Source organism: Tachypleus tridentatus, chromosome 2, assembly GCF_004210375.1.
Source record: "Tachypleus tridentatus isolate NWPU-2018 chromosome 2, ASM421037v1, whole genome shotgun sequence".
In the NCBI taxonomy this organism is placed as follows: Eukaryota; Metazoa; Arthropoda; class Merostomata; order Xiphosura; family Limulidae; genus Tachypleus; species Tachypleus tridentatus.
The window spans coordinates 49,124,778-49,151,626 of record NC_134826.1 but is presented as its reverse complement, the minus strand read 5'-3'; the positions used below and the strand labels follow the sequence as shown (position 1 = coordinate 49,151,626).

General features: G+C 33.3%; 2 protein-coding genes across 2 annotated transcripts; both read left to right on the top strand.

Moving 5' to 3' along the window:
- The first annotated feature begins 426 nt into the window (after positions 1 to 426).
- On the top strand, positions 427 to 1,338 carry LOC143245490 (uncharacterized). Its single transcript, XM_076491853.1, has one exon. The coding sequence runs from the start codon at positions 427 to 429 to the stop codon at positions 1,336 to 1,338; it is 912 nt and encodes a 303-aa protein (XP_076347968.1).
- Positions 1,339 to 13,163: 11,825 nt separating this feature from the next.
- On the top strand, positions 13,164 to 17,829 carry LOC143235553 (uncharacterized). Its single transcript, XM_076473801.1, has 2 exons — positions 13,164 to 13,277; positions 16,330 to 17,829. Exons 1-2 carry the CDS (start codon positions 13,173 to 13,175, stop codon positions 17,650 to 17,652), a joined length of 1,428 nt encoding a protein of 475 aa, XP_076329916.1. The 5' UTR covers positions 13,164 to 13,172; the 3' UTR covers positions 17,653 to 17,829.
- The last annotated feature ends 9,020 nt before the right edge of the window (positions 17,830 to 26,849 follow it).

Below are 26,849 nucleotides of genomic sequence, written 5' to 3'. Positions count from 1 at the left end.
TAAAAAACAACTACATGAAATGTGTTAATTCAGAACTTTCTCTTTTACAGCACCCGACTGAACCAACAGAAATAAACATTAAACCCACACAAACTGAATACATTAATAAAAGTCCAGTTGACTATTCACGTTTGTTTACATTTAATCCTCAGAATAGCTCTCAAATCAGTTCTGATAATTCACAGTTTAGCCACACACACGTAAATAACCTTCCAACAACAGACTGGATCCAAGTTAGAAGAGGTCTTTTTGTTTATTCTGCATTTTGGGATGATAGAAAAAACGTAAAAAACGGTCCATTTATTCGTATTTTTGGAGTATTTTCACAATCTCTTACTAAAATCGAAAAGAAGATATATTTTTGGACTAACCTGTTTGTTACGTTCCAATGGATCGGTGTTTCCAGGTGTAGCCACTATGTACGACATGGACGATCCATATGATAAGAATCTGTATGTTGTTATATCATGTTTCCCTTATATTGAAACCAGTATTGTTCCAAAAAACGTTGCAATTCTCTATCATAATTCTTCAGACGTTCCTAATTGGATGCCAGTAACGTCTTTTCCAGGGAAATCCTTAATGAGTAAAGGACGAATTGCAGCTTGTATAAAACCACTGTATGGTCCTTTTACAAACAAGGACCTTCTTGCTCAGTTCCTGGCTTATTATACGATAATAGGCGTCAACCATTTTTATATCTACAACAGTTTATCTTCCCCTGAAGTGTTGGATTTCATCGGAAAGGTGAAAGATAAAGGCGTATCAATAACAATAATACCTTGGATCCTCCCTTACCAGCCTCAAGCAATTACAACAACCACAAGATTCCTTCGACGAACAATGTTACAAGATTGTAACTACCGTAGCATGTTTCATTACGAGTACATTCTGAACATGGACGTTGACGAATTTATTGCGCTGAAGCAACATTCCAGCATTCAGTCGATGTTAGAGACGTTGTCGTCATCTGGTCGTTTTGAATATTTCAAATTTAGTGAAGTAAGATTTTGTCTTCAACTTCCATCTTATTCTAACGTTATACCAAATTTAACTGGAAGTGATCAAAAAATTGTATCAAAACTGGTCTCCTTGACAAAAGTCATGAGGAACCCTTATCGTAAAGCTTGGTGGTGGCGGAAGTACATTGTTAAACCGGAAATGGTGGAATATTTTGGGGTTCACTTTGTTACAAAAGAACTTCCTGGTTTAAAGTTGTTGGATGTTGGCCCTGAAATCGCTCTTATACATCATTATCGAAGTAATTTATGTGATCCGAAAAGTGAACAAAATGTTCATGATCCATTTTACCCAAAACCTTTGGAAGGAAAATGTTGAACTATTTAAGAGATTGGGGTGCACTACAATAAAGTTGTCATATGTTTCCATGACAATCTTTCTTAGGTAATACTGTAACCAATCTGCAGATTTACATAAGTAAAATGTAAACATATTTTTTTCAAGATATATCATACAGATCTTTAAATGATCGTATCGCACGTTGTGGATTAAAATGTCATAATAATTATTTTTGGCTGGATTTAATAAAAAAGTTTTTTTGTGCTAGAATGACCTGTTCATTGATTTTTTAGGTTATTGAAAAGTATATACATGTGTATGTTACCTTTAAGTAAGCATTATTAACATTCAGTGGATATTTAACAACAGTTAAACCTATTTTAAATAAGATTGAATTGATAAACAATTTTAAACGCAACTCACGAGGAATTATATTTCTAATTGATGTTCATTTAATAATTAGCAAATATTAAATAGATGTCTTGGCCCGGCATGGCCGAGCGCGTTAGACGTGCGACTCGTAATCCGAGGGTCGCGGGTTCGCATCCGAGTCGCGCTAAACATGCTCGCCCTTTTAGCCGTGGGGCTTTATAATGTGACGGTCAATCCCACTATTTGTTGGTAAAAGAGTAGCCCAAGAGTTGGCAGTGGGTGGTGATGACTATCTGCTTTCCTTCTGGTCTTACAGTGCTAAATTAGGGACAGCTCAGGTTTCTCCTCCAACCCTGGTTGGGGGGTTGTGCAGTAGGCTAACAATCTACTCACTTAAAAAACCAGCCTGTTCATGAATTCGCAAGCGATTGCGGCCCTATGTTCCTTCATGGAATCGAGAGGCATAATAAATAAAAATAGATGTCTTGGTAAAGATAATCAGCTGTTGAATATCTATTTGAATAATTTAATAAATAACAAAGTGTAATTTGAACACTAAAAGATGATTATAGATCAGTACACATTAAACTGTTGCTAATGGTAGGCCACTTATTCTTATTGAATTGGAGTTCAGTTAAAGTTAATTGTAATAGAGACTGTTGTCAAGGTGACCTATTAATCTTTAGGCCATCTTACATTTAAAATAATTCATATCTATTATTTTGTTAATATAATTTCTTCTATATAAATGCACATGAAAATGTTATTGCTCAGTAAGCCCGTACAAGTAAACTTATATCTAAATAATATTCTCTTTTCAAAAAGAGATGTTCCATCCTTTAGACTAATTTAACTTTGAAGAAAAATTACTTATCATTCATATATTTATCAAGCTTTTTTAAACTCAGAAATTTACTGCTTCTACAACTTATCAAGAAAGCTCAAGATGAACGATATAAAATACTATTTTTTCATTCTTAACTCTTATCACGACCTCTGCTGATTTTAACTAAAAATAATATTTTACAATTTATCTTTAAACATATTTCACATCTGGTAAGTGGTGGACAGCTGAAATAAGAGGCTTTTTCCTATTTTCAGAAGATTAAGGTGCCATAATTCGATACGTAAATATGAAAATAGAAGTACTTTGGTTTCATTCTCAACTGTTATCAAGACCCTTGGTGGCTTTAAGTAAAAAAGAGTGATTGATATTCAGCTTGCTTAACAACAATAGTTTTATGCATCTGCAGAAAGACGCAACGTTTTTCTATTGTTTCTTTTTTATTTCTTCTTTCAATCAGTCATCATTACTTCATTTCTCAGTGGATTAACATGAGACTTGGTAAAATTATACGTTGATCCAATTTTTATTTAGACCTTTTTAAGACTTTTATAGAGACAAAGGTAAAACAACCAAAAGTATATGTTGGGTTCACCATGGAGTTATATTTGCAACAATCAAGATGAAAGTTGGCACCAGTATAAAGTTTCCTGCTCCAACATTTTGACATAAATAAAAATTGAATTTGCTCATTTTGCGTCTTACAAGGGAGCCAGTGTTCATAAAAAAATCTTGATTTTGAAGGATTTCGTCAATTACTCAGTCATATTGTATCCAGTTTACATGGTAATTAATACAGAAGTGATAAACCTTTCTGTTTTGATTCATTAAAGAGGATCAAGGTGTCACAAAAACATAATGTTAGTTGTTTGTTTGCACAATTACTCTACCAGTCAATTTACATGAGATGTGGTACAGATCCCGAGTAGAAACATAGAAAAATGTGGGATATCCCAATTCTGGTCATTTCTGGGGGTCAAAAGGTTAAATATAGCCATAATGTTTTGAGGTTTGGGAATTACTTAGCCTTGCTTCTACCAATTTTCATGTAAGTTACTACAAAAGTACTTTTCTACAGACACCACAAATTAACCAACAAAATGTTGGACTTGCCGATTTACATGGGATTTGGAACAAATAATTTTTTTACATGTTCTAAACAGAGATATGGACAAGTTTGGGATTTTCTCTTCTGCTCACTTTGTAAGCGAAGAAACCACAGTTTGGGGTTTTCGTGAAATATCCATGTGCATATCAACAAACTTGCATCAGATTTCGTATAAAGATATGTTTGTTTTATCACCCAAACAGTGATATAAACAGTTTTCTATTCTTCTGGTGTCACGACTGGCCATGTTATCATGACGGAGATACGTTGTATTCGCTCGTGATGTTGGGTTTTTTCATTTTTTTCCAATTATAAAAAATTTGCAGAATTAATTTGATTATTATAATTAATTATTTTAAGTGGAGGGCGATTAATTTTAATTGAATTCTGTAAATGTTTGAATGTTAGGTATATATTAAACATAAGTTTAATAAATGTTATTCTTTTACAATATTGAAAAGTAAAATTCTGAAAGTATTCCTTAATTATCACATCTTATAATTAAATTTTTCTAAACTTAACTGACTCCTTTTCAAAGGTGGCACAGAAGTATGTCTGTGGACTTACAACAATAGAAACTAAGTTTCGATACCCGTGGCGGAGAGAGTACGGATTTGTGCTTAATTACAAAAACAACATATTGCCTAAACTTACAAATACGACTGTAAAGTGTTCTCTAGTATACATGATAGAAAGTTACGTACAGAGGTGGGATCTTAAGATTGGCCAACAAAATATCAAGTAACAAGGTCTCCACAGTGTTTGTGGAAAGTTGCAAGTTACTATCCACATTGACTTCGTTTGTCAAAACAGACAGTGTTACAGAATACTTTATATCAGAGTTGAATTGCAACTATGGTTTTGTTTGATAGAAAGACGATCATTCATGATCAGAAGAAGTGAAACTCGCCTTAAGGAATAGCATCAGTAATGCTGTTTTGTAAGAATCAGATAACCTTCCTGACTCAGAACCAGTTTAGAGGATAGCCAGAAACGCTCTTATGCCACAGACTGACCAAAGTGGAGATATGTAGCTCTACAGATAAGCGTTAATTCAGTTCGTTTTGTGTCGTATACAAAAACACCACTGAGTTACCAGCTGTGTCCACCAATTAAAAGAGAGCCCCTTATTTTAGCGTTATAAATCCGAAGACTTACCGCTGTCTCATCCAGGAATCGCTCATAAGGCAACATTGAGATGGATTGTTCATAAGACTGCATTAAAATGGACTATTCGTAAGGCCACATTGAAATGGATTGTTCGTTAGGCTACGTTGAGTTGGACTGTTCCTGAGGTCACTTTGAGATGGACTGTTATAAGGCAACATTAATAAAATATCTTGCTTCCCTAGAGACCTCAATCAGAGATAGGGCGAGTAGTGAGACTAAGTTTGACATATCACACATTTTAGTGTTTTTAAGATGCAACAACCGTTTGGATAGAAACTTTCATACTTCATAACATGTAAACAAATGTCAGACTAATAAAAATAAATCTAATGTTTTTAAATTGTATGATGTAAATAGATATTTCATTGACATGCTGTTTGATATTTGTATCATCATATTTGTGATGGATTTACTATTATATATCTCTTTAATATCCATGTTTATTTAAATTAAATTTATATTAAGAAATATACAAAACTTACACTGTTAAATCTGTATTGCGAATTCCCCGTCTTTTTACTAAAGTACCTAATGCGACGCATCGAGAAACAGTATGTGTTATTGATTTGTTATAGTTCGTACACTATAAACTACTCGGAAACTATTACTGTGATTAACGCTTATTAATCGACAACTTCAGATATATCGACCAGGAAGTTATAGATTATAATTATATTTATTATAATTAATTAATCATTATTGATAATTAACAATAACAACAATTAAGTCCATTTGAATAAGAATAATAGTAAGTGGATATTATCATGAAGAAGTCCATTTAATCCTGGCATTAGTAAATTTATATTCTTCACAATAAATAAATTTTATCATTTCTTAGTATTAATTGAATGCCAATTAAAAATATAATTTCTTGTTAACTGTTAATTTCAATTACTTATGCTAATTTCAACATCACTGCAAACATTTAGCTAACAATTATATGCTTGTCTTTATGGACACAATGTGGCTAATCTTGAAAAAGCCCAGCACAGCCAGGTGGTTAAGGCACTCGAATCGTAATCCGAGGGTCGCGGGTTTGAATCCCTGTCATGCCAAACATGTTTGCCCTTTCAGTCGTGAGGGAGTCAGTCAGTCCTACTATTCGTTGGCAAAGGAGTAGCCCAAGAGTTGGCGGTTGGTGGTGACGACTAGCTGCCTTTCCTCTAGTCTTACACCGTAAAATTAGGGACGATTAGCGTAGATAGTCCTCCTGTAAATTTGCGCGACATTAAGAGAACAAACTCAAGAAAAACATTTTTACTAGATATTTATAAAGAAGACACAAAGTTACTAAAATAATAGACATGAATTATTTTAAATGCAAGATGCCATAAAAACAACAGTACATACTACGGTTAACTCCAACTGAATAAGAAAAAGGGGCGTAGCATTATTAGCGGTTGAATGTGCACTGCTCTATATTCATCATTTAGAGCTCAAATTACCCCTTGTTATTTATTGAATTATCCAAATAGAAATATAACAGCTGGGTATCTTTACCAAGACATCTATTTAATATTTGCTAATTATTTAAATGAATATCAATTAGAAATATTTCTTGTGAGTTGCGTTTAAAAAATTGTTTGTCAATTCAGTCTTATTTAAAAGAGGTTTAATTATTGTTAAATATCCACTGAATGTTAATAATGCTTACTTATCGGTGATATATGTACGTATATACTTTTTCACACACCTAAAGAAACCAATGAACGGGTCATTGTAGAACAAATAAACTTTTTATTAAATCCAGTCAAACCAAAAAATAGTTATGATGACATAATTCAATCCTCAACGTGCGATACAATCATTTAAAGATCTGTATGATATATCTTGAAAAAAATATGTTTACATTTTACTTATGTAAATCTGCGGATTGCTTACAGTATTACCCTATAAAGATTGTCATGGAAACATATGACAACTTTATTGTAGTGCACCCCAATCTCTTAAATAGTTCAAAATTTTCCTCCCAATGGTTTTGGGTAAAAATGGATCATGAACATTTTGTTCACTTTTCCGATCACATAATTTACTTTGATACTGATGTATCAGAGCGATTTCAGGGCCAACATCCAACAGCTTTAAACCAGGAAGTTGTTTTGTAACAAAGTTAAGTCGGAACATTCCACCATTTCCGTGGTGAAGTGATTCTTGACAACGAGAAACCCACTTGAAGTAAAAATGTGTCTCAAAACCTTTGGTAAGGGTATTAACACTTTTACTAATAAAGCAGAGAAAAGGTTAAAGATGACCTAGGAAGGTCGAACCTTTGTTCTTTGCTTTATTAATAAAAGTGTTAATATCCGTACCAGCCGTTCTGAGATACATTTCTACCATTTCCGGTTTGACAATGTACTTCCGCCACCACCAAGTTTTACTATAAGATTAAAATTAAACCTTTACAACAGCTCTCTGCATTCTTCCAAACATTTAGTTGTCTATAAAAAAAAACAGTTAGTTCTTCATACCTACCTTTTTTCTAAAGTGCTAAAATGTGTCTATTTTAATTCAACGTTCATAAGTTTACGAACGGGCGTCGACGGAGTTTAAAGACCCTAAACCTGAGCTCTGTTTATTGTTTAATACGCCATCTGTACCTTTTATTTCATTTAATTTCTATTTATATAGACATTTTTATACAGCTGTAAGTGCAACCTGATGGTTTTTTATATCTGTAAGTATATACTGAAAATGCACAAAACTACTAAAGGAAGAACAGAATCGTCCACCATGGTCCTCAGGTGTCCACAGCCTCGACTGTACACAAAGTTTAGGTTCTGCTTGTTACTGTTGATTCCCACAGTTATATTACTAACCGTGCTTAATATCACAAACGTAAGTAACTGATATGTTTCATGAAACAATCATGTTCAAGATGGGATACGACAAAAATCGACTCATTGAAAACATTAAACTAAAGGAATCGTACGTTTTAACTTGTACTTATATATTAATGTTATATTCGAAACGGGGTATACAGGGTGCCCCAAAATGAATATGTGATAAAGAAAGTTAAATAACTCTTTTATTATTTGAGATATCAACACAAAACCCAATATCTTCTGAACATTTGTAATGTTAGTAAAGTTAATTGTTATTGTTTATTATTACAATTTATGAACGTGTTTAACTTCAGAGTTCAGAAATGATTCTGTTTTTGAATTGAAGTTCAACTCCTAGAATGTTTATCTTTGAGGCTTTTTGAAAACAAACGTCTATCATAACAAACAAAAGAATCTTAAGGAACTGAAACTTCATATCCATGTCTTTTCCATTCCTACAACTCTGTCGGAAAATGTTTTCTCAGAATTTGAGCACATAATTAGATTAATTAATATCAATGATGGAAGATACGTGAAGTTTATATATTAAATTAAACTAAAAAGTCGTCAGAAGATATTTTGTTTTGAAATTTATTGAGGCATCTTGTATTGACACACGTAAATTAGCCTTCTTTATGAATTCGCTAGTGCTGTGTATCCGCCAGATGTTTGATATTTGTTTGAACGCGCACCTGTTTTGATGTGGAACATCTGACAGATTCTAAATATTCTTCCTTTGTATCCAGGTTCCGATGTACTTATCTCGCTATGTACATAATGTTTTCTATGGATTACGGATCACATATCTTGATCAGATTAACGCCTTTCTCGCAGACGTTTGAGATCGATTCTGGCTCTTCTTTGTCATTCAGACCCATACTTCTGTGTAGCCACAATGAACTGGTGTTGGGTGAATAAACATCGCTTTTCGTAGCACTTGTACAAGATGTTTCCTCCGTATCATCCAAGAAATATATAAGCAGTGAATACTGTAGAACTCTATTATTCATTGCAAATATTTGGTGAATGCTGACATGTGTTGAGTTTGCTCTGTATGTACGAATACCCAGATGGATGACTTAGTTAACTGAGAGCAGTAGGCTTGAAATTACCACACAAAGGATCTATGAGTGTCATTATAAAAATACAAAGAATATAACGACATAGAAGAATGAATTATTTGACGAAATCGTAAAGCCTGTTTTAGTGGCCCTAAAGCTATGCATAGTAATGTTTGGCATTTTGTATATCAACGTGCACTCTTGAAACAGTTCAAAACTACTAATATTTTACCCTTATTTTACTATAATCTAAGTTTAAATATAAGCCTAATTTTATGTATTTCTAAAGAAACTCTAATATTACGTTAATGATAACAGTTTTGTTTAGAAGTAGTTTTCGTTGTTGCAAAATTAATTTTATGGTAGGTAAGTTATAACGTTCGACTCTTACTCTGAGGTCATGGGTTCGAATCCCTGTCGCACTAAACATGCTCGCCATTTCAGCCGTGGGGGCGTTAAAATGTGACGGTTAATCCCACTATTTGTTGGTAAAAAAGTAGCCCAATAGTTGGCGGTGAGTTGTGATGACTAGCTGCCTTTCCTCTAGTTTTACACTGCTAAATTAGGGACGGCAAACGCAGATAGCCCTTGAGTAGCTTTGCTCGAAATTCAAACAAAACAAAAAATTTTATGATTAGCTGTAAAAACTATCGACGACATTATATCCCTACCTATTAACAACATTATATCCCTCTTTGAAATAATAATCATTGATGTCATGAAAACCCACTTGTAGAGAAATATATATGTAAAACGGCTCGTTTGGGTTGAGAAAATATTTTACGTAGAGGAGTGAACAACGTTTCGACCTTCTTCGGTCATCGTCATAAACAAGCCGTTTTACATCCTGTTTTAAAAGTAAATTCCTTTTCCTACACTTGGTCAACCATTGTCACATGATTTGAAGTAAAAGTAAATTCATCCTCCTACACTTGGTCAACCACTGTCACACGATTTGAAGTAAAAGTAAATTCATCTTTTTACAATTGATCAACCGTTGTGACAAAATTTGAAGTAATAGTAAATTAATCCTCCTACACTCATCAACCGTTATCACACGATTTAAAGTAAAAGTAAATTCATTTTCCTACAGTTGGTCATCCGTTGTGACACAATTTGAAGTAATAGTAAATTCCTCTTCCTACATTTGGTCAACCATTGTCACACGATTTGAAGTAAAAGTAAATTAATCCTCCTACACTTGGTCAACCATTGTCACACGATTTGAAATAAAAGTAAATTCATCTTCCTACACTTGGTCAACCGTTGTCACACGATTTGAAGTAAAAGTAAATTCATCCTCCTACAGTTGGTCAACCATTGTCACACGATTTGAAGTAAAAGTAAATTTATCCTTCTTCACTTCATCAACTGTTGTAACACGATTTGAGGTAATAGTAAATTCATCGTCCTACAGTTGGTCACCCGTTGTGACACAATTTGAAGTAAAAGTAAATTTATCCTTCTTCACTTCATCAACTGTTGTAACACGATTTGAGGTAATAGTAAATTCATCGTCCTACAGTTGGTCAACCGTTGTCACACGATTTGAAGTAAAAGTAAATTCATCCTCCTACAGTTGGTCAACCATTGTCACACGATTTGAAGTAAAAGTAAATTTATCCTTCTTCACTTCATCAACTGTTGTAACACGATTTGAGGTAATAGTAAATTCATCGTCCTACAGTTGGTCACCCGTTGTGACACAATTTGAAGTAAAAGTAAATTCATTCTCCTACACTTCATCAACCGTTATCACACGATTTGAAGTAAAAGTAAATTCATCTTTTTACAATTGATCAACCGTTGTGACAAAATTTGAAGTAATAGTAAATTAATCCTCCTACACTCATCAACCGTTATCACACGATTTGAAGTAAAAGTAAATTCATTTTCCTACAGTTGGTCATCCGTTGTGACACAATTTGAAGTAATAGTAAATTCATCTTCCTACATTTGGTCAACCATTGTCACACGATTTGAAGTAAAAGTAAATTAATCCTCCTACACTTGGTCAACCATTGTCACACGATTTGAAATAAAAGTAAATTCATCTTCCTACACTTGGTCAACCGTTGTCACACGATTTGAAGTAAAAGTAAATTCATCCTCCTACAGTTGAACCATTGTCACACGTTTTCAAGTAAAAGTAAATTCATCTTCTACACTTGGTCAACCGTTGTCACGATTTGAAATAAAAGTAAATTCATCTTCCTACACTTGGTCAACCGTTGTCACACGATTTGAAGTAAAAGTAAATTCATCCTCCTCAACCACAGTTTTGTAAAAGTAAATTCATCTTCAACTTGGTCAACCGTTGTCACACGTAAATTCATCCTCCTACATTTGTCACACGATTTGAAGTAAAGTAAATTTATCCTTCTTCACTTCATCAACTGTTGTAACACGATTTGAGGTAATAGTAAATTCATCTTCCTACACTTGGTCAACCATTGTCACACGATTTGAAATAAAAGTAAATTCATCTTCCTACACTTCATCAACCGTTGTCACACGTTTTCAAGTAAAAGAAATAATAACATTCCATTGTGGTAACATTTTGCATTGTCTCACCGAATGCAGATACTTGTAATATGAAACAACTCATGTTTCATTAGCAACATAATACTTTTATAAAACGAAAGAACTGCAAACCAGTCCTGCTTTAAATCACCGGATTATATTGGATAATAATAGTTGATCAAATATTCAGGAACATTATCTCCGTCTACCTTATAATCCCCATCATTCGTACGTCTTCTTCCGCTTCTAGTGTATGTTCTGGTTCCATGTCATGACATATTTATCTCTTCGTAGTGTTCAAGTATCATTCGCAAGTACAGTGGCTCATGTTTCATCTTGTAGTCCATTACTACCAAAGCCTCATCTGTTTGTTTGTTATTTTTTTTCTCTCGCTAGATAGTTCATGTACAACTTTAACTTGAATCTGTAGTCATCTACAAGAGAATGGTGATCAAAACTCAATATATTTTTTTTAAAAAATGGACAATTTGGAATTAGATGTGATAAAGATCACAAAATCGTAAAATTTCCACTTAATTGCTTCCGAAACCGCCATCAGTAAAAGAAAGTCCTGAATTAACACATTTCGTGTAATTGTTTTCACAACATTATCTTTGACAAATATTTCAACAGAAGATTACTGACATCAAAAGTGACAACATTATGGTTAAAAAGTCTTAGTTTTCAATGTTCAATTCACAAAGGTAATAGGGTGATGTTCAACAACATACTGTCATACCTTTTTGAAACATTATCTGATAAGGTTTTAGATAAAATTATGATATATTACAGAGAAAACAAACAGAAAACTCAACACGTAAAAGCTTTGTAATTTGATCCATGTTATTGTGTAAGTTACAAAAATAGTATTCGCTGGATGCTAACAGAAGGGAACAATGCATTCAAAGCAAGAGATAGTGTTACCCTGGATGTATAGACAACAATTGCTTCTACATGTCAACGAAAATAAAACTAAACCAAAACTATGTGATGTTGTTAACTTACAAGTTGTATGTTACAATATTCTATAGCTTATAAGGGAAAGAAACGTTACATTGAATCCAAAATATAGTGTTATTTTGGAATATGTAAACAACAGCAATCTCTAGAAGTCAAGTGAGAGGATCACAACAACCAACCCACGAGATATTGTTATCCTAAACAACAACAGTCTCTAAAGAGAATATCACGTTACATGTTAATGTGATGTTGTAATCAGTATAAACAACGTGTTATCGTAACTTATCTGAGTAGCAAAAAATGTTAAGGATATCTATATGATATCTCATGATTTGTTGTTTGGAGTCAACAATTAACTGAGTGTATTAATATCAGGATTAAAGTAGTGTATTTAACCGTAACGTCTATTTTCCATAGAACAACAGGTTTCATCCTTTATCTTCTGGAGATGAGAAACTGTTAGAAGGAAGAAAAACAAAACGGATATGGTTTGAATTTCGCGTAAAGCTACACGAGGGCTATCTGCGCTAGCCGTCCCTAATTTAGCAGTGTAAGACCAGAGGGAGAGCAACTAGTCTAGTCATCACCGCCAGCTCTTGGACTACTCTTTTACCAAAGAATAGGGGGATTGACCACCACATAATAACACCCCACAGCTGAAAGGGCGAATATGTTTGGTGCGAGGAGGATTCGAACCTGCGGATTACGACTCAATTCCTTAACCATCTGGCCATGCCGGGCCGGTAATGGATGGTGCTAAGATATGACACTTCTTTTACACTCAATGTATCTAAATTTATTTAACCTATTTTATGTCCGGAAACCTATACGTAGTTAATTGCTTTATGAATGTAATCTGCAGAAGAAATTCGTTACTTGTCATCACTAATTACGATACTATAATTCTATTAATATAAATGCTTTCTCTCCAGCTGTAGCATGAAGGTCTGTATATATACACATGTATAGTTTAAGTGTACAACCAGTTCAACGTCAGCAAAGATTTGTACACCATGGTACTCAGGTGTCCACAGTCTCGTTTGTACACAAGGTGTATGTTTTACTCCATGCTTGTACTTTCCAGTTCCACATTATTTACTGTGTTTAATATAAAAAACGTAAGTAACTCTTATCTTGTGTTTAATAATTATGTTCAAAACGAGCAATTAGAAAAGAGACTCAATGAAGACATCAGAATGCTCGATTCTATGGTTTTATGTCTAGTAAAATAAATTAACAGAATAAATCACTGATCTCTCCAAGTAAGATTTTGTCCTTTAATCGTGTACACTTTACTCGATTTTTTGTTTTTCTGACGAACATCTCCAAACGTGACCAACGAATAAATGTTTATGGATTCATCTTCAAAAATGTTCTGAACCATAAGATTTTATCATCAGTTTAATGTTTAGATGAAAAGCAGTTTACATAGGACCAGGTATGTTCTACTCATGAACAGGTCGGGTCGGAGACGTTGTACTTCACAAATCTCTCCACACTTTGATGTGTCATAATATCGTTTACTGATGCTACTGTTTGGTTCCTTTGCGTGTAACAGCTAAGCTATATAAATATAATAGTACTGTCTGTTGCATATCCAAGTAACTATTTATCCATATAAATATATTATAACTGTCTATTGTATGACCACGTATCTACTTATCTATATAAATATAATATGACCGTCTGTTGTATGTCCATGTAACTACTTATCCATATAAATATAATAGTCCTGTCTATTGTGTGTCCATGTGACTACTTCAGAAGTTGTGGATGGAACTTTACCATATTTGGTATGAAGATTTGTTAGATCCATGGTGAGGTACAAACATAATTTTAATTTTCCCTTCAAGGGATTTTGTCGTTGTTTATTACAAGTGCATATAAGGAAAGAAACTTTTCACGTTTTAAAATAACCTTTCATTGATTATGAATTTATAAAACGTCTTTCCGGGTGATGATAACTCCACCTAGACTTAAATATATTTATTTTGTATCCTATACTTATATTTTTATATTTTATTATATAATAAAGTTATTTAATGACCAAAAGTCATTGATTTGTTTGCGTTATCTTGTTCATCTATATTAATTTTTTTTTTCGTGAACAAAACGTTAATAATAGTTCTCTCTTGTGTCCACCAAAGAGAATCACCGTCCTGAACTTAGTGTTGTAAACCTACCACTGTCCCACCAGCGTTCACCAAAATTAGGTATTAATGTCGATTGGTTTGGTTTGTTTTGAACTGCGCGTAAAGCTACACGAGGGCTATGTGCGATAGCCGTCCATAATTTAGCGGTGTAAGGCTAGAGGGAAGGCAACTAGTCATCACCACCCATCGCCAACTCTTGGCCTAATTTTTTACCAAAGAATAGTGGGATTTACCGTCACAAAGCCCCCACGGCTGAAAGGGCGAGCATGTTTGGTGTGACGGGGATTTAAACCCGCGACCATCGGATTACGAGTCGAGTCCCTTAACCACCTGGCCATGCCGGGCCTTAATCTCAAATGCCAGTAAACACGAAACTAAAGACTTCAGAAGTTTATTTGTAGAAAATATTCATAACATTTTAACTTATACCTAGAAAATTCTAGTGGTAGAGCGAAAATGAAAATAAGTTGTATCGACAGAAATATTTAATACAAGTCTAATGGTTGTAATTTCGTTGTATAGGTTACAGGTTAGGCCAGATTTGGACTGCTTTTCTCAATCATAGGTTTCTTACCTTCAGAAAAACAATAAATTATTGGGAAGGGTTCAGAGGAGGGTTACTAGAATTCTACCTGGAATGCAGGGGAGATCATATAAAAAGAGGTTTAGATCTTTGATTTTTTTGTTGAAAAAAGAAAAGTTGGAAGGGGTTATAATTAAGGCTTTTAAGATTGTAAAAGGAACTGACAGTGTTTTAAGCATCAACAGTTTTCATACTTAACAGCGAGTATAGTAGGAGTATAGCACACAAATACCAACATTGGTAGGGTAAGAATTATCCTCAATTAAGACAGTTTTACTTTGCTAAACAGAATAGTTGGGACCTTCGAATGTTGTGGAAGCAGTAAAGTTAAGTGAGTTTAAGAGAAAGCTTCATTAGGGATGACTTTAATATTTTTATATTATTTTAATTATCTTTTACTTTATTTATTCGGTAATTTAGTTAGAGAATGGAACATCTAAGATGGACCAGTAGGTTCCTTGTTGTTCCTAAACATTATGTTATCAATGCTATATTTAAAACAGCATATATAGCTACGAAATTCTTAGCCTATTTTTTCTTAAGTTTCTACAAGATCGTATCTGCCAGTTTACATATATTATTATCTTCCATGATCTGTTTCATGAATATCAAAAACTTCGACATGTACAAAAACCTTAATAATAGTTCTCTGTTGTGCCCAACGAAGACGTTCACAACTCTGGTTTTAGAATGGTAAATTCATAGACTCCCAATCTTTCATTATGACATTATGACGTTTTCACAATTTTACAGGCTTTTTTTTATACAATTACATATAAGGGAAGAAACTTTTCATATGTTAACTTTATATGTAAATATGGTTTTTATACCTTGATTTTTTTTGTTTCTCGTTCATAAAAGTAGTTAACAGTCTATCAGTTATAAACATTGTAAAGAGTCAGTCAGTCGTAAACATTGTTAAAAATCAAATAATTATAAATATTGTTAATAGTCAGTCAGTTATAAACATTATTGCTTTTTTAGTTTATTGACTCTTCACAGTAATAAGAGTTCTGATAATTTTGAGTTAATCAGTTTTACGTATCTTTTTTAGTTTATTGACTCTTCACAGTAATAAGAGTTCTGATAAAACGAAGGCACGTTTCTAAGGTAATGTACATATACATTACAATGTTAACATAACCTAAACTTGTGTATGAAATGCTTGAATAGAACATGAGTCAGTTTATTTTCTCTGTAATATCTCATAATTTTGTCAAAAACCTTATCAGATAATGTTTTATAAAGGTATGACAGTATTTAATAGAACGTCCCCTATTACCTTTATATATTGAACATTGTAAACCAAGACGTTTTTACGAATAATGTTGTCACTTTTGATGTCAGTAGTTTTCTGTTGAAATATTTATCAAAGATAATGTTGTAAAAACAACTACATGAAATGTGTTAATTCAGAACTTTCTCTTTTTACAGCACCCGACTGAACCAACAGAAATAAACATTAAACCCAGACAAACTGAATACATTAATAAAAGTCCAGTTGACTATTCACGTTTGTTTACATTTAATCCTCAGAATAGCTCTCAAATCAGTTCTGATAATTCACAGTTTAGCCACACACACGTAAATAACCTTCCATCAACAGACTGGATCCAAGTTAGAAGAGGTCTTTTTGTTTATTCTGCATTTTGGGATAATAGAAAAAACGTAAAAAACGGTCCATTTATTCGTATTTTTGGAGTATTTTCACAATCTCTTACTAAAATCGAAAAAGAAGAATATTTTTTTGGACTAACCTGTTTGTTACGTTCCAATGGATCGGTGTTTCCAGGTGTAGCCACTATGTACGACATGGACGATCCATATGATAAGAATCTGTATGTTGTTATATCATGTTTCCCTTATATTGAAACCGGTATTGTTCCAAAAAAGGTGGCGATTCTCTATCATAATTCTTCAGACGTTCCCAATTGGATGCCAGTAACGTCTCTTCAAGGTAAATCGTTAATGAGTAAAGGACGAATTGCATCTTGTATTAAACCATTGTATGGTCCTTTTACAAACAAGGACCTTCTTGCTCAGTTCCTGGCTTATTATACGATAATAGGCGTCAACCATTTTTATATCTACAACAGTTTATCTTCCCCTGAAGTGTTGGATTTCATCAGAAAGGTGAAAGATAAAGGCGTATCAATAACAATAATACCTTGGATCCTCCCTTACCAGCCTCAAGCAATTACAACAACCACAAGATTCCTTCGACGAACAATGTTACAAGATTGTAACTACCGTAGCATGTTTCATTACGAGTACATTCTGAACATGGACGTTGACGAATTTATTGCGCTGAAGCAACATTCCAGCATTCAGTCGATGTTAGAGACGTTGTCATCATCTGGTCGTTTTGAATATTTCAAATTTAGTGAAGTAAGATTTTGTCTTCAACTTCCATCTTATTCTAACATTATACCAAATTTAACTGGAAGTGATCAAAAAATTGTATCAAAACTGGTCTCCTTGACAAAAGTCATGAGGAACCCTTATCGTAAAGCTTGGTGGTGGCGGAAGTACATTGTTAAACCGGAAATGGTGGAATATTTTGGGGTTCACTTTGTTACAAAAGAACTTCCTGGTTTAAAGTTGTTGGATGTTGGCCCTGAAATCGCTCTTATACATCATTATCGAAGTAAATTATGTGATCCGAAAAGTGAACAAAATGTTCATGATCCATTTTTACCCAAAACCTTTGGAAGGAAAATGTTGAACTATTTAAGAGATTGGGGTGCACTACAATAAAGTTGTCATATGTTTCCATGACAATCTTTATAGGGTAATACTGTAACCAATCTGCAGATTTACATAAGTAAAATGTAAACATATTTTTTTCAAGATATATCATACAGATCTTTAAATGATCGTATCGCACGTTGTGGATTAAAATGTCATAATAATTATTTTTGGCTGGATTTAATAAAAAAGTTTTTTGTGCTAGAATGACCTGTTCATTGATTTTTTTAGGTTATTGAAAAGTATATACATGTGTATGTTACCTTTAAGTAAGCATTATTAACATTCAGTGGATATTTAACAACAGTTAAACCTATTTTAAATAAGATTGAATTGACAAACAATTTTTAAACGCAACTCACGAGGAATTATATTTCTAATTGATGTTCATTTAATAATTAGCAAATATTAAATAGATGTCTCGGCCCGGCATCGCCGAGCGCGTTAGGCGTGCGACTCGTAATCCGAGGGTCGCGGGTTCGCATCCGACTCGCGCTACACATGCTCGCCCTTTTAGCCGTGAGGGCTTTATAATCTGACGGTCAATCCCACTATTTGTTGGTAAAAGAGTATCCCAAGAGTTGGCAGTGGGTGGTGATGACTATCTGCTTTCCTTCTGGTCTTACAGTGCTAAATTAGGGACGGCTCAGGTTTCTCCTCCAACCCTGGTTGGGGGTTGTGCAGTAGGCTAACAATTTACTCATTTAAAAAACCAGCCTGTTCATGAATTCGCAAGCGATTGCGGCCCTATTTTCCTTCATGGAATCGAGAGGCATAATAAATAAAAATAGATGTCTTGGTAAAGATAATCAGCTGTTGAATATCTATTTGAATAATTTAATAAATAACAAAGTGTAATTTGAACACTAAAAGATGACTATAGATCAGTACACATTAAACTGTTGCTAATGGTAGGCCACTTATTCTTATTGAATTGGAGTTCAGTTAAAGTTAATTGTAATAGAGACTGTTGTCAAGGTGACCTATTAATCTTTAGGCCATCTTACATTTAAAATAATTCATATCTATTATTTTATTGATATAATGTCTTCTTTATAAATGCACATGAAAATGTTATTGCTCAGTAAGCCCGTACAAGTAAACTTATATTTGTTATCTAAATAATATTTTCTTTTGAAAAAGAGATGTTCCATCCTTTAGACTAATTTAACTCTGAAGAAAAATTACTTATCATTCATATATTTATCAAGCTTTTTTAAACTCAGAAATTTACTGCTTCTACAACTTATCAAGAAAGCTCAAGATGAACGATATAAAATACTATTTTTCATTCCTAACTCTTATCACGACCTCTGCTGATTTTAACTAAAAAATAGTATTTTACAATTTATCTTTAAACATATTTCACATCTGGTAAGTGGTGGACAGCTGAAATAAGAGGCTTTTTCCTATTTTCAGAAGATTAAGGTGCCATAATTCGATACGTAAATATGAAAATAGAAGTACTTTGGTTTCATTCTCAACTGTTATCAAGACCCTTGGTGGCTTTAAGTAAAAAAGAGTGATTGATATTCAGCTTGCTTAACAACAATAGTTTTATGCATCTGCAGAAAGACGCAACGTTTTTCTATTGTTTCTTTTTTATTTCTTCTTTCAATCAGTCATCATTACTTCATTTCTCAGTGGATTAACATGAGACTTGGTAAAATTATACGTTGATCCAATTTTTATTCAGATCGTTTTAAGACTTTTATAGAGACAAAGGTAAAACAACCAAAAGTATATTTTGGGTTCACCATGGAGTTATATTTGCAACAATCAAGATGAAAGTTGGCACCAGTATAAAGTTTCCTGTTCCAACATTTTGACATAAATAAAAATTGAATTTGCTCATTTTGCGTCTTTCAAGGGAGCCAGTGTTCATAAAACAAAATCTTAATTTTGAAGGATTTCGTCAATTACTCAGTCATATTGTATCCAGTTTACATGGTAATTAATACAGAAGTGATAAACTTTTCTGTTTTGATTCATTAAAGAGGATCAAGGTGTCACAAAAACATAATGTTAGTTGTTTGTTTGCACAATTACTCTACCAGTCAATTTACATGAGATGTGGTACAGATCCCGAGTAGAAACATAGAAAAATGTTGGATATCCCAATTCTGGTCATTTCTGGGGGTCAAAAGGTTAAATATAGCCATAATGTTTTGAGGTTTGGGAATTACTTAGCCTTGCTTCTACCAATTTTCATGTAAGTTACTACAAAAGTACTTTTCTACAGACACCACAAATTAACCAACAAAAATGTTGGACTTGCCGATTTACATGGGATTTGGAACAAATAATTTTTTTACATGTTCTAAACAGAGATATGGACAAGTTTGGGATTTTTCTCTTCTGCTCACTTTGTAAGCGAAGAAACCACAGTTTGGGGTTTTCGTGAAATATCCATGTGCATATCAACAAACTTGCATCAGATTTCGTATAAAGATATGTTTGTTTTATCACCCAAACAGTGATATAAACAGTTTTCTATTCTTTTGGTGTCACGACTGGCCATGTTATCACGGCGGAGATACGTTGTATTCGCTCGTGAATGTTAGGTTTTTTCATTTTTTTCCAATTATAAAAAATTTGCAGAATTAATTTGATTATTATAATTAATTATTTTAAGTGGAGGACGATTAATTTTAATTGAATTCTGTAAATGTTTGAATGTTAGGTATATATTAAACATAACTTTAATAAATGTTATTCTTTTACAATATTTAAAAAGTAAAATTCTGAAAGTATTCCCTAATTATCACATCTTATAATTAAATTTTTCTAAACTTAACTGACTCCATTTCAAAGGTGGCACAGAAGTATGTCTGTGGACTTACAACAATAGAAACTAAGTTTCGATACCCGTGGCGGAGAGAGTATGGATTTGTGCTTAATTACAAAAACAACATATTGCCTAAACTTACAAATACGACTGTAAAGTGTTCTCTGGTATACATGATAGAAAGTTACGTACAGAGGTGGGATCTTAAGATTGGCCATCAAAATATCAAGTAATTAGATCTCCACAATGTTTGTGGAAAGTTGCAAGTTACTGTCCACATTGACTTTGTTTGTCAAAACAGACAGTGTTACAGAATACTTTATATCAGAGTTGAATTGCAACTATGGTTTTGTTTGATAGAAAGACGATCATTCATGATCAGAAGAAGTGAAATTCGCCTTAAGGAATAGCATCAGTAATGCTGTTTTGTAAGAATCAGATAACCTTCCTGACTCAGAACCAGTTTAGAGGATAGCCAGAAACGCTGTTATGCCACAGACTGACCAAAGTGGAGATATGTAGCTCTACAGATAAGCGTTAATTCAGTTCGTTTTGTGTCGTATACAAAAACACCACTGAGTTACCAGCTGTGTCCACCAATTAAAAGAGAGCCCCTTATTTTAGCGTTATAAATCCGAAGACTTACCGCTGTCTCATCCAGGAATCGCTCATAAGGCAACATTGAGATGGATTGTTCATAAGACTGCATTGAAATGGACTATTCGTAAGGCCACATTGAAATGAATTGTTCGTTAGGCTACGTTGAGTTGGACTGTTCCTGAGGTCACTTTGAGATGGACTGTTATAAGGCAACATTAATAAAATATCTTGCTTCCCTAGAGACCTCAATCAGAGATAGGGCGAGTAGTGAGACTAAGTTTGACATGTCACACATTTTAGTGTTTTTAAGATGCAACAACCGTTTGGATAGAAACTTTCATACTTCATAACATGTAAATAAATGTCAGACTAATAAAAATAAATGTAATGTTTTTAAATTGTATGATGTAAATAGATATTTCATTGACACGCTGTTTGATATTTGTATCATCATATTTGTGATGGATTTACTATTATATATCTCTTTAATATCCATGTTTATTTAAATTAAATTTATATTAAGAAATATACAAAACTTACACTGTTAAATCTGTATTGCGAATTCCCCGTCTTTTTACTAAAGTACCTAATGCGACGCATCGAGAAACAGTATGTGTTATTGATTTGTTATAGTTCGTACACTACAAACTTCGGAAGCTATAACTGTGATTAACGCTTATTAATCGACAACTTCAGATATATTGACCAGGAAGTTATAGATTATAATTATAATTATTATAATTAATTAATCATTATTGATAATTAACATTAACAACAATTAAGTCCATTTGAATAAGAATAATAGTAAGTGGATATTATCATGAAGAAGTCCATTTAATCCTGGCATTAGTAAATTTATATTCTTCACAATAAATAAATTTTATCATTTCTTAGTATTAATTGAATGCCAATTAAAAATATAATTTCTTGTTAACTGTTAATTTCAGTTACATATGCTAACTTCAACATCACTGCAAACATTTAGCTAACAATTATATGCTTGTTTTTATGGACACAATGTGGCTAATCTTGAAAAAGCCCAGCACAGCCAGGTGGTTAAGGCACTCGAATCGTAATCCGAGGGTCGCGGGTTTGAATCCCTGTCATGCCAAACATGTTTGCCCTTTCAGTCGTGAGGGAGTCAGTCAGTCCTACTATTCGTTGGCAAAGGCGTAGCCCAAGAGTTGGCGGTGGGTGGTGACGACTAGCTGCCTTTCCTCTAGTCTTACACCGCAAAATTAGGGACGACTAGCGTAGATAGTCCTCCTGTAACTTTGCGCGACATTAAGAGAACAAACTCAAGAAAAACATTTTTACTAGATATTTATAAAGAAGACACAAAGTTACTAAAATAATAGACATGAATTATTTTAAATGCAAGATGCCATAAAAACAACAGAACATACTACGGTTAATTTCAACTGAATAAGAAAAAGGGGCGTAGCATTATTAGCGGTTGAATGTGCACTGCTCTATATTCATCATTTAGAGCTCAAATTACCCCTTGTTATTTATTGAATTATCCAAATAGAAATATAACAGCTGGGTATCTTTACCAAGACATCTATTTAATATTTGCTAATTATTTAAATGAATATCAATTAGAAATATTTCTTGTGAGTTGCGTTTAAAAATTGTTTGTCAATTCAGTCTTATTTAAAAGAGGTTTAATTGTTGTTAAATATCCACTGAATGTTAATAATGCTTACTTATCGGTGATATATGTACGTATATACTTTTTCACACACCTAAAGAAACCAATGAACGGGTCATTGTAGAACAAATAAACTTTTTTATTAAATCCAGTCAAACCAAAAAATAGTTATGATGACATAATTCAATCCTCAACGTGCGATACAATCATTTAAAGATCTGTATGATATATCTTGAAAAAAATATGTTTACATTTTACTTATGTAAATCTGCGGATTGCTTACAGTATTACCCTTGAAAGATTGTCATGGAAACATTTGACAACTTTATTGTAGTGCACCCCAATCTCTTAAATAGTTCAACATTTTCCTCAACTTTATTGTAGTTTTCGCGCCCGCGTCGCGCTAAACATGCTCGCCCTCCCAGCCGTGGGGGTGTATAATGTGACGGTCAATCCCACTATTCGTTGGTAAAAGAGTAGTCCAAGAGTTGGCGGTGGGTGGTGATGACTAGCTGCCTTCCCTCTAGTCTTACACTGCTAAATTAGGGACGGCTAGCACAGATAGCCCTCGAGTAGCTTTGTGCGAAATTCCCAAACAAACAAACAAACAAACTTAAATAGTTCAACATTTTCCTCCCAATGGTTTTGGGTAAAAATGGATCATGAACATTTTGTTCACTTTTCGGATCACATAATTTACTTCGATAATGATGTATCAGAGCGATTTCAGGGCCAACATCCAACAGCTTTAAACCAGGAAGTTGTTTTGTAACAAAGTTAAGTCGGAACATTCCACCATTTCCGTGGTGAAGTGATTCTTGACAACGAGAAACCCACTTGAAGTAAAAATGTGTCTCAGAACCTTTGGTTAGGGTATTAACACTTTTACTAATGAAGCAGAGAAAAGGTTGAAGATGACCTAGGAAGGTCGAACCTTTGTTCTTTGCTTTATTAGTAAAACTGTAATACCCGTACCAGCCCTTCTGAGACACTTTTTCCCTGTTTCCGGTTTAACAATGTACTTCCGCCACCACCAAGCTTTACTATAAGGGTTCCTCATGACTTTTGTCAACGAGACCAGTTTTGATACAATTTTTTGATCACTTCCAGTTAAATTTGGTATAACGTTAGAATAAAATGGAAGTTGAAGACAAAATCTTACTTCAGTAAATGTGAAATATTCAAAACGACCAGATGATGACAACGTCTCTAACATCGACTGAATGCTGGAATGTTGCTTCGGCGCAATAAATTCGTCAACGTCCATGTTCAGAATATACTCGTAATGAAACATGCTACGGTAGTTACAATCTTGTAACATTGTTCGTCGAAGGTATCTTGTGGTTGTTGTAATTGCTTGAGGCTGGTAAGGGATGATCCAAGGTATTATTGTTATTGATACGCCTTTATCTTTCACTTCGCTGATGAAGTCCGACATTTCAGTTGAACATAAATACTTGTTTGTTTGTTTGTTTTGAATTTCGCACAAAGCTACACGAGGACTATCTGCGCTAGCCGCCTAATTTAGCAGTGTAAGAGTAGAGGGAAGGCACCTAGTCATCACCACCCATCGCCAACTCTTGGGCTACTCTTTTACCAACAAATTTTGGAATACCGACACAATTTAACAACCTCACGACTGAAAAATAATCTGTAAATAGTGTTAAAAAATGTATAAAAATGACGTTTAATAAGTTATTTCTTCCTTAATATTAACGTATCTGTGTTCACAACAGTTATCTAGAAATCCTTAAATATAATGAGTTAGAATAACTTTGATAATAATGTATGAATCTGTCTGTTTAATTTATGTTAGATAACCTTTTATTTTCAAAGTGAAATAGTAGCGCTTTCAAAAGAGGTTCGACCCCTTCAGTAGTACAGCGGATTTCTGCACCCCTGATGAGCAGAGCACAGATGGCCCTTTATGTTGTTTTATCCTGAACTCCAAACGTAAGAAAAACAAGTGGATCATTATGACGATACGACGAATCACTTGTATTGTTTCTACTGAATTAACTATCATTTTTCTATTTTTAACTTAGTGTCTAGCTATTTCTGTCATTGTATTTGAAATTTCCATTTACTGACTTTTAGTGCTGATGGACGACGACAAAACAGAAAATCCTGTATCAATGAGACTAACCACTCACGCGTAACCTCAGCAGTAGATTTGACAGAAAACAGATGTAAAGCTACATAAAATAAACAAAGGGCATATACATGCAGAAGCGCGGATTTAACAGGCACCTAAAGTTTATCGAGCCTCTCTTTAGGTCGGTCTCTATTTGCTTTCGCTTGATGTATAATATTTAGGTGATTAGCCATTTAGGACTAAAATCGCTCGTGTAAGGGTAAATACTATAATGCTCTTGCATATTCTGTGAAAGGCCCAATGTATGCCTTAACTGGCCACACTCTCTGCTGTGTACCGTAGTTTCACCTCTTTAAGGCTAATACGAACCACTTTTATAACAGGTTTAACTGTACTTCTTTCATTTGCTGACAAAATCTGTGCTAATAAGTAATAATATCTTTGAAACTGTCGGTACGCTGTACAATACTGAATAATAAATTAGGCGCAATGTCATAACAGTAGTCCTATAAATAAATTAATGTAGGTACTATATAGTGAGTTAACATATAAATTAATGTAGATACTGTTTTGTGAGTTAATTAATAAATTAATGTTTTACAATATGGAGTGTTAATAAATATATTAATGCAGATACTATATGATAAGTAAATAAATTAGTTAATGTGGGTACTATATAGTGAGTTAATAAATTAATTAATCTAGGTATTAAGTAATGAGTTAATAAATAAATTAATGTAGATACAGTAGAGTTAGTTAACATATAAATTAATGTAGACACAATATAGTGAGTTAATAAATATATTAATGTGAATATTATATGATAAGTTAATAAATAAATTAATGCAAGTATTGTGTAATGAGTTAATGAATAAATTAATGTAGGTACTATATGGTGAGTTAATAAATATATTAATGTAGATACAATATAGTGAGTTAATAAATAAATTAATGTAGGTATTATGTAACGAGTTAATGAATAAATTAATGTAGATACTATATAGTGAGGTAATAAATAAGTTAATGTTGGCACTATATGGTGAGTTAATAAATAAATTAGTGTAGATGCAATATGGTGAGTTAATAAATATATTAATGTAGATACAGTATGGTGGGTTAATTAATTAATTAATGTAGGCACTATGTAGTGAGTTAATAAATAAATTAATGTAGTACTATATGGTGAGCTAATAAATAAATTATTGTAGGTACTGGAATTTAGTAGTTATGGAAACAGCTAAGAAGAAAGGTCTGTTGTTTTTACGACAAAAGTTGTTTATCTGTACGTATTGGGACGTAAATCTCTGTCAACAGATTGTTTTATGTTCATAAATTTGATCAACTCAAATATACCGTTGTGCTACTAGGAGGCAACACTGAATTTTTAACACATGGAACTAAATTCAAATAATCCTACAACTGCTTACTGAAAACTATAATTATGCCAAATTCCAAAGTTCTGTCTCTGATGACTGCATTAGTTATCCCATAGACTGGTAGAGAGAAATTAAAAATTGCGAGGAATGTTCTCTTTAATTGTTTTCAATCCATATGTAATTTTTTTTTCATGTATACGAGTATCAAGGCAGTGTATGGATTAAAATATTTTTGGAGGGAGGTATCTCTAGACCATCAATCCTATTAGATCATTATGCCACGTTGCAAAGGTACCAGTTACCAAGACTGTTGAAACGAGAACGACACAATGGTTATAAACTGTTTGTTTCAGAGAAAAACCATGTTGGACTATCTGCTGTACCCACCGCGGAGAATCTAGCCCCGAATTGTAGCGTTGTACGTTTTTTGTGTGTGTAAAATAATCTATACTGCAAAACTCAAACGGCTCCTTTTAGTAATATTAACAAGTACCAAGGTTGCACTTTTGTTCCTTTTAGTAATATTAACAAGTACCAAGGTTGCACTTTTGTAGCCAGTAGGTAGGGATATAAGTAGTTTTTGTTTGTCCAAAGTTAATTTTATGGTTAATTGTAAAACAAATATGAACAACAACTGCCAATATCCCTAACTATTAGCTACAAAAGTTCAACCTTTGTACTTGTTATTAAAGT

Excerpts from the sequence above, each read along its gene's own strand:
- LOC143245490 (XM_076491853.1), top strand. The coding sequence starts at position 427 with ATGGACGATCCATATGATAAGAATCTGTATGTTGTTATATCATGTTTC.
- LOC143235553 (XM_076473801.1), top strand. The coding sequence starts at position 13,173 with ATGGTACTCAGGTGTCCACAGTCTCGTTTGTACACAAGGTGTATGTTT. Across the intron at positions 13,278-16,329 it reads CTGTGTTTAATATAAAAAAC|CACCCGACTGAACCAACAGA; the intron begins GTAAGTAACTCT and ends CTCTTTTTACAG.